We start from the raw sequence: 18142 nt of genomic DNA on the forward strand, positions 1-18142 counted from the left end.
TCCTTAATGATTTGCTGTTCCTGCTTCCTGTTTTACATCAGAAAGTGCTGCCCTTCATCTGACCGCTTAGTGCCTCCATTTGGTGGACAGCTTAACCTTGGATTAGCTGACTTGCTGAGGGGTCAGTTCTGTTTTAGCACTGACAGAAGTGATAGAATGGGAACACACAGCCAGGGAAAAAGGGCTTGCAGTAGACCACCCTTAAATATATCTGAACTTCCACAGAACTGTGACCAAGTGTGTTCACCTGCAGATAAGATAATCAAAAATGTGGTATAACAGAACATAACAGATGAAAACAAAACAAGAAATGCTACAGAAGAAGAAAGTCCCATACTGGTAATTTTAATAGCTTAACAACGTTAATAAAAGATTTAATTGAGCAGACCTTAAGTAAATTCTGGAATGCACTTTAACATTCTTACTCCACTGAAAGTTTTTACTGTTGTGCAAGTCTGAGTTTTAAAAGTGAGGACAAGAATCTCTTAAAATATTTCACGTATGAAGTGTTCATGTATTTTACTTGATGTGTTACTGCAGTATTAAATTTTTGAGCTTTGGCTAGTATTGACTATTAAAGAATATGTTCAGGCCAGGTGCAAGCGTGAAGCAGCTGTCTCCATCATTATATACAGTGGTTGAAACTCTCTAGATCAGTAGTTTGTTATCAACAGAAGAATGTCTGTTGATGGAAATGATTTTTTGAGACCATATTTACTGCAAGAAATTTAGGTCATTTGCAACTTAATTATATTAAATCTTGTTTAAACTGTTAAATTCCTCCACTCGTCTCAAGTGATCTTCATAGTACTAAGAAGAAACTAATGTTATTCATTAGAACAATTTCTGAAAGGGGATATAAAACCTGTTTTTTATATTATGATTACAAGTTTGCACTCCGTTTTTAAGAAGATGGAAAATAATTAAAAGGTAAGCGCAAATTTATTTATGATGATCCGTGCAGGCACATTTTATTGTATATTTTTACAGATTTGGACATGTTCCAATCAGAGAGAGAGATATATATATATATACACGTAAATATTAGTTTAATTAGCTCATGGGTAACAATATATACTGATTCTTGTCTTCTCTAGGCTTTTCTTATAGTAATAGGAGAAAGAAGCTTCTCCAACAATTATTTCTAAGCATCTTAATCCAGCTGTTACTTTAAAACTTTTCCCACACATCTTTGATAGTTTATAGAACCCAGGAAAATCATTGTGCCTACCTACATCTTACGTTGAATACCCTATCTTTTTCATCTTTTCATTCTCTTTCAAAATATTCATTGGAGATGTGTGCCACCCTCCTCTGTATTCATTTTTTAAGCTGTTACAACGTATAACTGTAAGAAACAATAGAGTGGTATTTCTGAAAAAGACTCTAGTAAATTTACTAAATTGCCTTCCCAAAGAGAAGTGAAGAAGTTGTTGTGTAAAACTTAAGTAGACACATGCCCTGCCAAAGCAGAATTATGCATAGATTGGAGATGGTAATTAGCTTCTACATGGTTATTCTGTATATTCCATAAAATGTACTTAATCTATTTGGTTTTGGTAGACATTGTGGGCAGAAACATGACATTGATCTATACTGGTAATTCATTTTGTGGTATCTATAACTTTTTTCATTCTTCACCCCATTTTTTTTCCTCATTGTTTTCTTTGAGTATTCTTCCTGTGCTTCCTGTGGTTTTTTTCCCCCTTCCATTTCTTTGTTCCTTTTTCTTTTGATGGCCCTGGAACAGAATTTGTAAGCTGGGATCTTCATATAAAAGCTTGTTAAAGCTCGGGAGATCTAGGGGTGCTGCTTGACAGCAGGCTCAACATGAGCCAGCAGTGTGCCCTGCAGCCAAGAGGGCAAAATGCGTTTTGGGGTGCATTAAACACAGCAGAGCCAGACAGTCAAAAGAGATTATTTTCCCGCTACATTTTTTTTTAGTGTTGGTGCAGCCTCACCTTGAATATTGCATGCAGTTCTGGGCTTCACGATATAAAGAGGTTGTCAAGGTCTTTGAAAGTCCAGAGGAGGACAACAAAGCTGGAGGGCACATCCTATGAGGAGAGTTTGAGGATGCCTGGGTTGTCCAGTCTGAAGAAGAGATGGCTGAGAGGCGACCTTGTTGCTCTCTGCAACTTCCTGAGGAGGGGAAGGGCAGAGGGAGGCACCCATCTCTTCTCCCTGATCACTGATGACAGGATGCATGGGAACAGCACAGAGCTGTGCCAGAGATAGACTGTTTATAAGGAAAAATTTCTTTCCTGTGAGGGTGGTCAAGCACTGCAACAGGCTTCCTGGTGAGGTGGTTGATGCTCCATGCCCATCAGTGTTCAAGACACGTTTGGACAATGCCCTTAATCATGAGCTTTAACTTTTGGTTAGCCATAAAGTGGTTGGGCAGTTGGATTAGATGATCCTTGTAGGTCCGTTCCATATGAACTATTCTCTAAAATCTTGATGAAATATTTGATATGAAATCTTGATGAAATATTAATAAGTGTACTTTTCCTTGTCAGTGAACTTCCTGTGAGGCTTGCAGGGTTGGTTGTTTTTTCCCCAAACTTTGTATGTATGTCTTAACTGCAGTCGAATTGTATTGATCTTGGGTACCAAAAGTTATATTTTTTGTTCAGATGGTTTTCTTTTTTGAAATTGCAGCCTTGTACCTAAGTGGAAGAAATGCTACTTGTAGGATTGTTCTTGAGGAGACATAGTATGAAGAGGAAAAATTTGTCACCCTGCACTTTTAACACATATTTATACTAAATATTAACCAGAATGTATTGAAGAGGTCAGATAACTGTATGTACAAGTCGTCTTGGCAGTGCTTTCTGGAGGAAAGATTTTTGTGTGCAGTAACAGTAAAGTAACCAGTAAGCACTTCCATTTTCAGGCTATTTAAAGCATGCTGTATTGCCAGTGTTAGTTTTGAAATCTAGATGTCTAATTATACAAAAATAAAGCTTGTCATACAGACATCTGTGGTTTAGTGCTGACTGATGATTTATAGTCATCAAGCTTCTCTTCATTATGCTATTTTGACGTCAGAACACAAAAAATTCTAAGCTTTGGAAAAATGGCCAGGGTTTTCCACCTCATATTCAATAGGAAACTTGAGTGTCTCTTTTTAAACGGTACTGAAATGCTTTAGCATGCAGTAGAGCACTAATGAGATTTTCTTTAATACGTTGCTTATAGGCTAAGGTTTTAATATGGGAATGTTCTTGAGCCCGTGTCAGGAGAAACATAGTTGGCCATGATATACGAGATTGGAGCTATCTTAAATAGCTTAAGTCATGTCGGACTGAGTCATTAGTAGCTTACTTTAACTTAAACTTGGGACTGGTAAACTGTCCCGGAAAGTGAAAGCTTAGATGAAGTGTTCCTGGAAAGTCACGTTGCTTGGAACGCAGTGATTAATGAGACGTATTTATTGCCTTATCAAGTTAATTTTTCTTGTGTATTGTTGGAAATGGTATCTTTTCTGCTGTTTTTTTCTTATGTATTTACATAGGTATTTTCAAAGCTTCACTTTATTTTCAAATATGTTGTATTAGTAAGAATAATAAATGGTTGATCTTGCTTTAGGGATGATATCTCCACTAAATTTTAGAATGAAATGTAGAAAAATAACATGCAGAATCCACAGATCTATGGTGGAATCGCTGGTGGCTATGCTACTTCTTTCTCAGGGGAGATTAACACTGAACATAAATGGAATCTTTCAGTAATACTAGCAGCTGTTGTGACTCTGAGACCCAGGTCTCTTGGCACTTGTGTGCTTAGATGATCTCAGATGCCAGATTTGGAGTGATTGATGAAAGAAAAGACAACCTTCCACGTTTTCACATCTGTTGCAAATCCTGGACAATGCTTGTAAAGGGATGCTCTTTGGTCAAAGGATAATTTTTGCCTTTGATAGATGAAACTCACTCAGGATGAAATGAATACAGGTCTGTAGATAGCAAATGAGTACAGGCTGTACATCGAGGAGCTGGGGACGTTCATAGGCGTCTGCAGCAATATATGCTGGGAAGCACAGCAGTGATGGTTTTACATCAGGTGTAATTAGATAGTGGAAGATCCTTTTTAATATCCAGGCAATCTGTCTGAACCAGTTGTTATGACTATCCTGTTAGTTTTTCAACAGACATTTGGAAGCTAGAAAAAGCCATTGATGGTCATTAGGGTTGGAGAACCTTCCAAAATAGTTTACATTTAATGTCAGTAGATTCAGATTCTTGAGCAATGTCTCTACCAAATATTGTTTTTACAGTGATGGTTCCATGGAGAACTTTTCCCAGAAATGACTGCTTGACCTTTACCATGAGATGTTTTCACACTTTGAATTCTGACTCTCTTAAACTTGTGGAGGGATACTTAATTTATCTTAAAATACCAATACTGTTACTTCTCTGTAACAAAACTCTTGATTTCATAAAAATTCTTACTAATCCATATGAAATCTTTGTATATATGGCAAGAGTTTGAGATCAAATGTATTGTACTGTAAAGTATGCAAAAAAGTTTGTCGTAGGGAATAGACTAAGGGGTCTTTCTGTAATTGCTACTGTCACATAGTACAATTTTGCACATGATTTAATACTGTGTAATACAATGGAGATTTAGGTCAATGTACTGTCCTGTGAATCACAAAATTGCTTTCAAAAAGGCTTTCTTCGTAGCAGGTATTTCTATCCAAGGAAATCAGTGTTTTTAAGTAAGTAGTGAAGAAGCTGCAAGAAACCTTACATGTATGTGAGTATAAATAGGTTCAAACTAAAAAGGACAAAGAAAACTGTTGAATACCCCCTTTGAAGATCTTATTTACATTGCTTAATTATATTTCATACACTGTAGGTTCTTTTTGGAGTTACACTTTTCTCCAGGTTATCCACGTAAGTCTTAAATTGTTGAAGTAAAAGCTTTTGGGTGGGTTAAAACTAAAGGTGCAAATGATAATAAAGTTGACTTGAACTTTTTTAGCAAATGAATAATCTACTCTCATCATGAAAACTAAAGCAAATTATGCATCTGCAGGTCAGATGGAACAGTACTAGGGTTATTATTTGCTTTACTGTTTGTAGAAGTTGTAGACTTCTCTAATTGGGGCAGGTCGGCTGCTCTTTTCACATAGTTCTGATCTAGAGCTTCTGCATTTTCTTAAGCTTCTCACAAACATGTTCCTGTTGTAATAGACCTGATCATAACAATACATTTTACTGTAATACAGCCCAGAATATGTTGGCCATATTAGGCTATCTATTGAAATTACACATTCAGAGCTAAATTGAATACTTCTATAACAGCATGTAAAGTTCATTTCGGCTCATCATTCCAAAATTGCAACACTTTTTTTTAAAAGAAAACTGTATACATGCATCCTGAGAATTTAGAAGTCAGTACAGTAGTTGTGATATGAAAATATTTCATTTCACTACAATACTTTCTGATGTGAAAATGTCAAAACACTTGGAATTGTTTAAAAAAGAAAAAAACAGAAACAATGTTCTTTGCTCATAGCAAGAAATGGAGGTCTCTGAATGGAAGCTGACAAAACATTTTTTTCAGCTGCAATAGTTGAATGGAATGAGATGATAAATATAAAAATAGTCAGCACTGAATAGACAAAGCTTAGTAGGAGTTTTATGTGCATATTACAAGTCTGAAACCTATTTCTAGTAAAGAGCATTGCAAGAGGCAGTCAAACTTGAGAGCAAATGCTGATATCTTGCATGACAGATTGGCCACCTCAGTGAGAAGCCTGCAGCAGCCATAAGAAGTTAAGACGGTGCTTTAATCCTAACCATTTGAAATATTGTTCATGTGTACACATTCATTTTATATATACATAATTTTAATTGAATTTATAAAGAGAAAAATAAAGTATATGGACTACAACTGGAAGCAAAAGCTATTCGGGTGAAGATCAACTTTGCAAGTTTTAAAACTTACCAAAGGTGGTTTTCAACATCTGTTTTTTAGAAATGTCAAATGCTTAGCTTAATAAACATGTAAGTGAGGCAAATGAGAAAATCAAGTATACATTGAAAAAAACAACAATTACAGCATTGAAATAAATCACTTAAGTGTAGTAGATACTTATTCAGGAAAAGGGATAAAAATCTCATAATAGTGGTCACCTACCTGTACCAGTTTACTTTCTAAATGAGCCAACTGATTGTAATATCCTGATAATGGATTGGGCAAGGTTTGCTATACCATATGAAAGGCACAGCAGTGTGCCTCATTATGAATATTTCTGCTGTGCTTTAAATAAAGTGATGGAGTGATGCATGATTGTTTACGTCAGAGGCTTTAGGTCAGTGTTGTACCAGTGCATCTTGTTGTCTTCCTAGCAGTATGATGTTCTTTATCTGTTAAAATTTGAAGCTTGAGAGAATAATATTTTTAAAATAGTTTCTTGTACACTTGTATTTTGCATATATTCTGTGGAAGCAATGTTGGACTTGAAATAAGAAAAAGTATTTTTGTGCTTAGGAAGCAGTCTATATTCTCTTCCTAAGTTATTCGTCTTCATTCAAATATAAGTAAAAATCCAAATAAACATTCAAATGTTTATCTTATGCTGTGTGTGCATTTCAGCAGCATCATAAGAGCAGCTTAAATTTGCAGTTTGTGTGTGTTATGATGAACGAGTTTCTGTCCTTACTTAATCTGTAGATCTGTAGAGTATTGCTGGATTATGTGGTTGGAGCATTGGTATTTGTGTCTCTGAACCTGGTGGTTCCTTAGAAAAAAGAAATTTTCTAGCAAAATTACCGCAATTTAGCTAAATCATGGCAATATAGCAAAATTATGACAACAGCCTCAACCTTTTTTTGGTAAAAGTGAAGAACTCACTTTCATATGTAGCTTTACAGAAGTTAAAGGCTTATCAATAAATGGGTTTCTTCTGTAGGTTACAAACATAAGAGGAAGTAGAATCTATATATAGGTTTAGAAATAGAATTTCTCTAATCTTAAGGTTACACAAGTGAAAGGAAGTGAAGAAAATTAATTCAAGATAGGTCAGTCATTAAATCTAGTATTGAGAAGGAAGGAGGTCGGGTTTGTAGCCAAAGCATTCTCAGCCTTAGCTGTTATATGGAACTGAGGACCTGCTGGAGCACTGTCAGTATTTAGTACCCATAGCCTTAAAATGTCTCAGCCTGGTTCTCATTCGAAAGGCTAGGGGCTTTCCTGAAACCACCACCAAGTCATTTGCAGAAAACCCGTTTCCAGCTCAGTATTTACCTTCCTGAAAAGGGTTATCTGGTAATTTTGTAGCCATGGCTATATATGATTTAGTATATGATTCTTTAAAATGAGCACTTGGTTAATCATACTCCCGTGACTTCTTTCATTGATGAACAGCCTTGTACAAAGCAGCCACACGTGTTCTGAAATGCAGTTCACTGGCATGGATGTTGTCTTCAGAGTTAAATGCCAGAGAAATCCTCAAATTCAACACCAAAGTGGTCTAGCAGAACTTAAATATCTTGCCTTATGCTGACTGTTTCACTGGAGCTAAAAAAAAAAAAAAAAACAAAAAAAAAACACTGGAACCTGAAATGCAGGCTGATCAAAACCAATCACAGACGCATTAATAGAGTCTATCACAGTAGCTAACTAGGGTAGATAGTTCAAACGTTTTTAGGAGCTAATCCCATAACAGTGGGAATGATAGGTTACCTATAAAGGACCCATGGAAGACCTGAAAGTAGAAAAAAATATACTGATCTATTTCATGTGCCTAGAACTCATGGTGAAGAGGTCGTTGCCTTCACTGGAAAAATATTTAAGGGTTCTTGGGTTGGTAACCACCAACGTATTGCATTCACGCTCGCCTCCTAGCTTTCTTTTGGGTAACTTCTTGTTCCCAGCATTCATGCTAAGCTGCTGTGGTAGTTTGTCGCATTTAGGAGGGAAAGTCACATATATGGGAAAGCATACACAATTTTTGCCTGAAGATTTAGTGCTCGTTTTTATGATCACTTAAAAAAATGCTAACGTAATACAAGATTTCTCCAAGAGCATTTCTTCAAATGAGTTGCAAGTTGCTGGTAACCTCTCTAGGGAGGATGTTGATCTTTGATTTATCTCACAGATTTGTTCCTCTTGGTTGATTTTTCCAGCCACTGTAGACATTTGTAGTAGCCAGGCTTTCCCATTCCTTTTCAAAACGAAAAAAAAAAGTTACGTTTACTTCTTCATAGTACTTCGCAAATAAACTTTATGGGAGGACAGAAGGACCACCATCCTTGTTCTTTCTAAAAGACAGAATTAGGCCAGGGTTTAGGCTCTTCCAGTACTGGCCCAGAGACAGTAAATGTTTATTCTGTTCAATATTGAACTTGTGTTTGCATTTCCATGGAAGTGGGAACAGCTGGGGCAGAAGAGCAAGGGAGCAGTCATTAGTTTCCTTCTCACTTTCTTGATTAAAAGTGACGGTGGGGGGCAAAAAGCATTATCAGATACACAAAAAAAGAACTCTCAAAAAATAACACTGTAAAAGGACGGGTGGCTTTTTAAAAATTGAGACATTGGAGTGACATTGAGATAGTGGGTACATGCACAGGCCGTATAATGATACAATGTACGGCATTCAGTAGCACTTTACATAGTTCCTTGATCTGTAGCTTAGACGATTATATGTGGTATGTTATAGCAGTAACAGAAGATAAATTGATTTCATTTGAGAGGTGGCTACGTGTCTTCAATAGTCCAAACGCCGACGTTGGTGGTTGGATTGTCCTCTCTGCTGTTCTGCTCTTTGGTTTTGCCTTCCTTGTTTTTTGTTCTGCAAGACTTCGTTGAGTGGAAGATGCTTTGTCCTTGCAGTGGCGGAACCTCTCTTGTAAGAAGCCGTAATGAGTACATCCATCCCTTCGTGTACACAAAGGTGTTGCTACTCTTCTCCACGCTGCACAGCCATTTTAATCTGAATGGGAAATCTGTCTGGGGACCAGAGTACAGTAATTAGCAGTCTCTTCAGAGTGTCAGAGCAGAATTACCATTGTAATGGTTTAGCTGGAGGATAAAAGGATTGAATTTGGGTCTGCCTTCCTGCCAAACCAAATGAGTTGCCATGGGAATTTTCAAATATAAGAGGCGTTTACTTAAAGCAATTTGGCGGGTTTGAATAAACTCATAAATTACGGGTTTTAGAGGAGAGATCCCTGCTTTCTCTGGCATTGGCTGAACAGCAAAGAAGGCTGTTAGAAAGCTGCTTACATTCTTAATGAGAATAAGTTGATCCATGCTCCTGTGCAGACTATCAGCTTATTAAGGCTAAACTGTTTCTGCTAAATACAGTACAGTAAGCACATTTTCAGAGACAGAGTTTGCAACAAATCCCTGGAGTAAAAAAATAAAATCTGATTGCTCGAAACATAAATTGAATTTCCTTTGCTAGATTAGATCTATTTTCAAGTAATGCTATTAAAAATGGTTCTCTGTATTGTTTCAATAAACATTAACCTGCTATTGATTTCAGCTTTCCTCTGTACATGTAATATTTATTACAACACTTGCCAAATCTGCTTCTGGAAGGGGAGGAGGGCAGTGAAGGTTTCTTTTGAAAACAAGTACGGCGCTGTGGCCCTTCAGATTTTTTTTTCAGGTCACATGTAAATGTTTTCCCAGCTAAGACTTGCATTCTCTCTGAAGGGAGTTGGGCTTTGACCTGCTGACTTCTTTGTCAGCACCAATGCTATTGAAATGTGAGAAGATGGACTTGCTGCTTTCACAAATGCCTCAACTGATGAACATCACTTATGCTTGTTTAACCTTCAGTTGTGCTCAAGAAGTCAGCTGTAGTAGTAAGGACTGATGACCAGGGTTTTGTACTGTTTGCTTCAAAGCACGTATTAATGTTCTCCTGGCCGTGTAGATTTGCTAACTCACAGAATGAAATAGGGAAGCTTATATGCTCTTGAATTCTTGGATTTATATTTTAAAATGTATATTCTAGGATATGACATCTTTGGGATCGCATGCAACGTTTTTCTCAAAAATAGCTTTTACATTGGGCATATAGAATTAGGCTTAATTATTTGTTTCCTTATGATCCTTTTTAGTATGTATCTCAAATCTTAACTCATCAGTGTTAAGATATTGTGGATGAACTAATTAAAAAGACAGCAGTAGTGCTGTAATGGCAGTAATTTAGGCTTTTGTTTAAAGCAGTAAAAATATGCTTAGAACTCCTTGATAGGATCTTACATCACTAGTAGGAATCCTGTAAATTAGCAAAGGAAAATAGTAAATTTGTGCTGATGATTCAGTAGCTGAACAGCTGCTAAGTTCTAACAAATTCCTAAACTTTTACTAATGATGCAGCTGAAATTCTGCTTGGTAGCCTCAGGAACTGTTTCTGTGAAACTTCAGAACTATCTCCAAAGAAATTAGATGAAGACAAGAGTAGCATTTACTATTACTGATACTCAGAATTTTAGCTGTTCGTTTAAAGTCACTTTTAAAAGTATCGCTTATATTAATGTTGTCTTCTAAACTGTACGTCCTTTAAACTTCCAGTAGATCGGTTTCATCAGACTTCATTTCACCATTCTTTCTTAGATGAGGAGCAGCAAAATCTAATGATGCTGCCAAAGTGTTTGTGAAGTGGCTTTTGAAACTAAAAGCATGAATAGTTACAGTCTCTGTATCATGAGAGAGATACTAAATGATGAGAGGACATCAGTGTATTTTTGAAGTTAGTGAAGGAAATGTGGTGCTACAGAGAACAGTTCACAGGATGCTGGGTTGAACTCAAAGCATCAGTTAGGTACATAGTACAAATACTATACAGCAGTTCTGCAAACTGGTGCTGTTAAAGAAACCAATCAGAAAAAATCACAGGGCTCATTGGTGTTTCTCTGTACTAGAGTTTGCAAATTTCATACTCTGATTTTTCTTGTGTTTTTGAATTTTGGTTCCATAGGTTTGGTGGGCTTTCTTGGGCTGTACCTCAGTTTGAGTCTTGTGCCTTCTTCCTCTCATCCCCTCTGGTAGACTTGCACAGCTAAGGTGGACCTAAGTGACAGTGGGATCACAGCAGCAGCTTAAACGGGCTTGCCTTTTTTTTTCTTTCCTTCTTCCCAATTTATATGTTGGTACAGGGACATCTGGTGATTATTTATAACTGAAATCTGGGCTTCATAGTGCTACCTTAGTTTTGCTAAGAGCTCATATAATCTTTCCTGAGTAGAAAATGAGGAAAAAGTAGAAATGTTGCTTAAAATCTTTTTTTTTTTTAATGAGGGGCTTTGATAACATGAAAATTACCGATCACTTACCTCAGAAATGCCTTCATTCATACTGGAGAAGGATATGCAACGGTCAGGTTACCTAACAGAAGACAAATTTTTCGCAGTGTGGAGAGAAACCCTTTGGTTTTATCATCTAAAAGAATAGTATTAAAAAAAACAACACAACTGTATAGGACTCAAATTATCTATTATGTTGTCTTAGGCAAAACTGAGTTGGACATGTGGAGGTCTGAATTTGTGATTCCAACTGTGGGCTGTTTTCATGAGATGTGATCAGGCTGTTCAACATATAGAAGTAAAATCCTCTTTCTGCTTCACTGCTGAACCCAACTGCAGACTTCAGTTACTTATTTTGTGGATGGATATAACAAAATAACACTTCCCAGGCGTTTGTATGACCTGATTTTATTTGCTGAGAAGTAACCCACAATGTTTTGTGCACCAGAGCAGACAGGGCTATCCAGGAAATAGATACCAAAGGTGGGAAAAAGTGGAAAGCTGTGAAAAGCACTCATTCCCTGTGTTTAGTTTCTTACATTTCTGGGGTTCTTGGCTCCTACTGGTGCAGGAATCCAGGGAATCAAAGAAATGGGCATTCTGCTACATTCTGCTGCATTTGGTAGGGTAGCAGCTGTTTCTTCTCAGGGCATGCCCCCCCCCCCTTTTCTGATACAATTTTTAAAGTATTTTATCCATTTTTCATTTAATTTTGGCATTGCCATATTGACCTCAGATCTTTAGATTCCTGCAGCTTGTTTCTTTGTGCAGTTCTTTTCACTTAGTCACTATCTTGTAAACTTTCGGGAGTTGAAGTTATGTGTGCGTGCTGCTGGTATCCGAACTCCATAGCAGAGTAGCATTTACATGGTGTTGTACAAAATTTAACGTGTGCAGAAGCCCGGAAACAAAATGCATCATAATACATGCAATTCTTGGCTGATGGAAATCAACACGTCTCACTCAAGGTAGTTCTACAGAAGAATATAATACAGAAAGATGAAAACAATATCAATAAATTAATTGACTTTTGTAGGGTCCTCAGTCCAAGACAAAGGCTAATTCTGCACTGAGCTGAGTCAAGGGACAGGTCTACTCGGGGGAAGTCTCAGCTCCCCCAGTTTCTCCTCCCTGATGCTGACGCACAGTTGAGCCTGCAGGGAGCTCTTTCAGTATGGTAATCTGACAGAAAACCATTCATAACCCCCAAGTCACCTCACCTCCCAAAAAAAAGTCTTTTCAGATTAGCCAGTTGACATGGCTCAGGCATGGATAAAGCATTGGATACAGGAGGGTAAAAGAGAGGAAAGAGTAGGGTTGTGAACACCATGAGTTGTCTTGGCTGAAAGTACGTCAGAGGTGCCAGCTGAGAGGGGTTTTTTGCATCTTTTAAACCATTTGACTCCTTTGACAGCAATATAAAGCCTTAGCCAAATCACCCAGAAGTTTATAGTCTAGGAAGAAGTCTTAAGATAGTATTTTAATTTTTTGTGTTCTAGCATCACATGTTGTGTTTTAGGTAGACTTGTCTGAACCCATTTCCAATGAAGTAATTCTCCGTAAGTTTTCCATCTGATCGATACCCATTCCAGTCTCAGCTTTTTAAGGTCTCAGCTTACTGAATTCAATTGTGCAGCTTAATTTTATGCATTTCAGAAACAAAAATCCATTCATTTTTATTGGAATCATTTCAGAATTGCCCTAGCTTTTTAGTTCTTTCGGACCTTTGCTATCTGTGTTTCCTTTGACTTAAGGAATAGTACTTTCCTCTCTTCCCGTCAGTGATGAGAAAATGAATATTCTTCATTTACTCTTAGTGTCCAAAAACATGCATCTCTTTTTTAGGTTGATACCTGATTTTTGTTTGCATCTTGTAACTGAAAGCTTTAATTGCTCTTTTTCCATTTTTCATATAATTTTCTATTTCTGTAAATCACTTTTACACACATGGAAGGAGGTTTTTAATGCAAGGTACTGTGTATAAGTATATAATCCATAAAGTTAGAGAATATGTGAATTTGGGTATTATTTTGCAATATTCATGAAATTCCACAGTTCAGGAGATTAAGAAGGGCTCAGGTGATTTATCCTGTTGTAGAGAATGCATTTTAAGCTGCTTTTACTTCTGGGTGTGCACCTTGTCTGCTGGAATGTGAAATGATAATTCTGCAGTCTCTGAAAGACAGTTTCATTGTACAATTTTGGATATGAAAGAGTTGCATTCTCGTAATGATTGCATTAGAACAGTAAGTGTTCAGAGAACTGGAGTCTCTGAACAATATTAAAACAGATTTTTGGAGAAAGAAGTGAAAATCAAGGATGAAATCTAGAAATGGGAAAATGGGAGAGTTTTGACTTATGTGACAAAGATCTAAGAATCTGTATGAGAAGAAACTGAAAACTCAAAAACTCAGTTTGGAGGAGGTGATGTGCAGGCACTGGAACTGAATGTGTGGGAAGAAAAGTTACCATTTGAACAGCTTGGCGTTATTAGGTTGGATTTCATATTTTAATATTAGAATTTTGCCTGTTCTCCACAAAGTTGATACAATATGCATTTGGCATTTAAGGTTAGTTGGAAAGCTACAGGGGAGCTCCCCCTTAAAAATATCGTAGGGTAATTTATCACAAACAATTCCCTGAGCATGGGGTGACAGCATTGATCCAGGGTGGCTTGGGGACTGCAGAGTGTTTCAGCCACAGTTCAGGTACTCAGCTGTTTTAAAATCAGAAAAGGAAAACTGTTAAATGAAATGTTGATGTAGTAAAGAGTCTATTTCTGTTCCAGTATAAACTTTAACTTGCACTCAAATTTGATCAAAGTTTTAGTGTGAGTTCTGCTAAATGGTTACTTAAATGTTGTGTCTGTGTTTCTGCTGAGGAGGCAGGTTTTTAAATTAGTGTGTAGAGTAGCGGGGAAGGATAGGGAAATTAATTATTTAAGATAGGCCTGATATATACTTCTCTCATTCAAAGACAGAAAATTGGACTTAAAGAACTTGTTTTATCATGTAGGTTCATTAAATTGTGTTTGAGAAAACAGATACTAGTTAGTTGATTCCTTATTTTAATGTATTTCAATATTTTACATTTTTGGAAGGTGAGACTCCCTGGACTCTTATTTTTATGTATGTCGTGCTTCTTGATATTTAGTGCCTACATTACAGAAAACCTTTCTTCAAATTCAACTTTGGGAAGAAGAGAAGTGTTATTTACAGCAATTAACTTCAGCCCATAGAGGAGATAAGGCCATGGGGAAGGGGGCATTCTCTGGAGAAGACCTTGGTGCACAGACTCCTCTGAAATAACTTTATAGAGGATGATACTGAGAAACTATCATAGCCTGCAAAGTGCTTGGCTAAGGGACAAAGGCAGCCTCAAAAGGAAGGATACACAGGTAGCATCTACTCACTGGATAAAAATGCAGTGAAGTTGTATTTAAGCAAGTCAGAGAAGGATAAAGTAGTTGTACCTGTTCTTCCATTTTTCCCTGCTCTCATTGCCAAGGCTGATCCTACTCTCAATGCCAAAGCTGATCCTGCTCTCCCAAGCACCGGGTCCAGAGTTACCCTTTTGTGTGCAGGAGGCGGGGCAGGGGGCCACTTGCTGCTGGCTCGGTGAGCTGAGCAGCCCAGGGAGCCAGCAGGGTGCTGCAGCAGCTGGGAGTGCAGAGGCGAAATGCGGTTGCCTCCTCAGGTGTCAGCATCCAGTCCGGCAAGGTTCCTGTGGCCAACCAAATCAGCTAGTGGCTGGTGCTTAACTTTGTTTTGGTTTCGTCCTGTTCATTTATTTCAGGCTGTACTCTTACGTGTTTTTTCTTGCTTGCTTTTTGTATTTTTTTTTTACATGCCTGTGATGATTCTGGTACTTCAGATACTCTTGTCTACTTTATTACATTAGTATTTTCCGCTTTTTTTTCCTGTGTTTTAATAAGACTAGAACAATCACATCTGTATTCTTTCCCATTTTCTCCACAAGCATCCCATTTCTCACCCTTCAGCTAGTCTCTGGGGAATCTCCGTAAGCCTATTGTTTAGTCATCTCAGTCTTGAGAACCTTCCCAGGATCGTAAGATGTACTGTGGGAGCTTCTTGCCATGTAAGAAATGTTTGGATGGTTTCTTGAGGCCAGTGCCGGTCTGATATTCCTGATTGCCCCACAGGTTTGCTAGTGGCAGGGTGAGCTTTGTCTGATGTTTTCTGAGAGGTAAGCAGACTGAGGTCCCCACCCATCTCTGCACCTGCTCTGCTGTATTCTGGTAACATAGCATATTTGGAAAAAGAGGTGAAAATGTTTTGCTCAGTAATGTGTCTGGGGACTTTCCAATAGGTTAAGCAGTCGCGTTTTGGTGAGTCATTGATACTCAGCTCATGATCCCAAGCCTCTTCTGGATAGAAGACTCTATTTGTTATACTGTAGTCTCTTTTCTGTATGTGAAATGTGTGTCTCTCTGCTTGCAGCAGATACTGTTCTGACATGTCCCGTGTACGGAAGTGGTAGATCCTGCTATTTGTGCAAGGCATTTGAAAGTTGGGGGGAGGAGGGCTGTTACCTCAGTCTCCAGAGAGCACTTTTTACGGAAACTGCTGTTTAATAAGAAAAATAGTTTTAGTAAAGCTTTTCTAACTATTCTATGCATAAATTGCCGAGATACTTTTTGTGTGTGTGTGTAAATTGGAAAATAATGGAAAGGTATTTTTCCTGTAATTGATTAGGCTTTTTTCAAAATGTATTTTTTTTAAAGTTCTAGTAATACTTTGTAAAGAAAATAATTGTTAATGTCTTCAAATTTTAATTTAAAGGATTTATAAATTTTAGAATAAAGTTTTGTCTGTGAAGTTGAGCATTTGAGCTATTACATTATGAAAAATAGGTGGTTCTTATCTGTCCAAGTCTGGACACTAAATACTGGCCTTTAAAGTAATAAACACCCACAGCCAAAAGGTGAATGTCTTGAAGCAAGAAGCTGGTTTTACTTTCATTAACACAGTCAATGCATCGTACTCCAGCTTCAAGAGTAATTAAATAATAATTAAAACAAGACTTGCGTATGTTTTAATTAATCTAAACAAAGTACACTAGAAACGTGCTTTTCTTAATAGAAGAAGTAAAATGATTATCACTTCTGTGGAATAGTTACAGGAAACTGAAATATATGACATGATTTTTCATGATTTACTAAGAATACACTAATCTTTCGTAAGTGAAGCTATTAAGTGCTGATGCCCGAGATTAATGGAATTAATGAAGAACTAAAATCTGTACGTATTTTTCTGTAAGATGAATGCTTCAGAAGTCTCTTGGCCAATTATATGGGACTTTGCCTTACAAGGCTTTTAAAATGCTAAACGTAGGTAGCAATAACATTAAAACAACGGTACAAACTGACAGAAACTTGCAGGCCTTGCCTTGGCTCTGGCCACGTGGCAGCGTGAGCAGGCGCTGCGGGTTACCTGGATTCCCCGCTGCCCTTGGGGGCTGCTCGCTGATGGATGCTTTGTTGGCTGGTGCGCTGAGGTGCCGCAGTGCCAGAGGACCTGGGCATGAAGGGGCGGTCAGTCAGCGCTGACGGGATCGCCGTGGGTTGCTGTGCCGTGGGGGAACGGGAAGGAGGTCCCTCAGTCGCATGGGCGTGCGGTCATGTCATGTCACATCACGCGCTCGGGAGGAAGCGCTCCTCAAAGGCCCTTTGTTGACGGCCTCGGCCAGGCAGCACTGAGCTCACGCCGCTGTCTCTGGAAAATCATCATTGGCTAGTCTCAAAGCTGGAAAGAAAGCTCAATAAATAGCAAAGAAAGCCACCTCCCTAGCAACACACTGCCTTGAGCAGCTTGAGCCTTCAAACAGAAGGTCGTGTGATTGACATATTTGTCCCCAAAAGAGCGCACACCATTATTTTTTTCACTTCTCTATATTTTTAAGCTGTGTGAAAGCAGGTTTTAGCCAGCTGTAAGCGAGGGGAGCCCAGCCAGCTGGAACACTCCTGTTGCCTGGTCATGGGCCTTGTCAGCTCTCGGAGCGCGAGGAAAGTAGGACGGGCGTCTGTGGTGCTTATGGAAGTATTAACGTCAGTTTTTAGAGTAACATCTATACTAGAATAGCAGTAAAAATGTATGTAAGACATGCGTGCCTTAGAGTCAACAGATTTGTGGTTGCACGTACACTGGTAAGCAGCTGGAAGTAATTGTGAACTTTTAGTACTCATTCACATTTTAGCAGCTGTTGAGAATTACTTTAAGAATATATCCTGAGTGCATAGGTCCCTTCAACTTTGTTTCCTCAGGGGATCTAGAAATTTAAGACTTAAGTCAGTTGTATTTTTGTGCATCTTATATATATGTATATATAAATGGTAGTTTTATACAGAGTTCTACATTGTAGTCATTTGTCATTAGACTACTCCACCCGAGAGAGAGAGAGAACAAGTGTCAACAGAACCATGCCATTGCATATCCTGTTCCTTTGGAAACCAAAAAATGTAGACCTATTACAAAAGGGAGGGTAGGTGAAATGCAGAAGCAATTTAAGTTGGTTTCCTCATCACACTTAGTTGTGATGATTCTTGTTGAAAATGTGACTATAGCAGTGTGGTAGTCCAAGAAGCTACTGGGGATGGCTGCTACTCCCTGTGTCTTATAACTGGATAAGCCTAAGCATTCATGCTATTACTCTGTATCCTAACAGATGAGTTTATTTTAATTTGTCAGTATTACCTTTTCAGGACATCTCAAGCTGAAGATAAAAATGTCTTAAAAGTTACTACCACAGCTTGAATTTCCACGTGACAGCATGCAACCCTGAATACTATGCTTATTGAAACATGTAAGAGAAGGTACACTTGAAAGATGTACCCTAACTCACAGCAGCAA

The 18142-nt window shown here is 38.0% G+C and overlaps 1 protein-coding gene across 21 annotated transcripts in view; it reads left to right on the forward strand.

The window, feature by feature from the left end:
* QKI (QKI, KH domain containing RNA binding) overlaps window positions 1–18142 on the forward strand; it is a 160565-nt gene that overhangs the window by 111356 nt on the left and 31067 nt on the right. Inside the window, exon 6 of one of the 21 annotated variants that reach the window (XM_040553432.1) lies at window positions 1945–2253. The exons of the other annotated variants lie outside the window; for them this stretch is intronic. Within the exon in view, the coding sequence (XP_040409366.1) occupies window positions 1945–2238 (294 nt within the window). The 3' untranslated portion in view covers window positions 2239–2253. Of the gene's footprint in view, window positions 1–1944; window positions 2254–18142 lie in introns of those variants that run through there. 21 annotated transcript variants of the gene reach the window in all.

The sequence above is a fragment of the Cygnus olor genome, chromosome 3 (genome assembly GCF_009769625.2).
Source record: "Cygnus olor isolate bCygOlo1 chromosome 3, bCygOlo1.pri.v2, whole genome shotgun sequence".
Lineage (NCBI taxonomy): Eukaryota > Metazoa > Chordata > Aves > Anseriformes > Anatidae > Cygnus > Cygnus olor.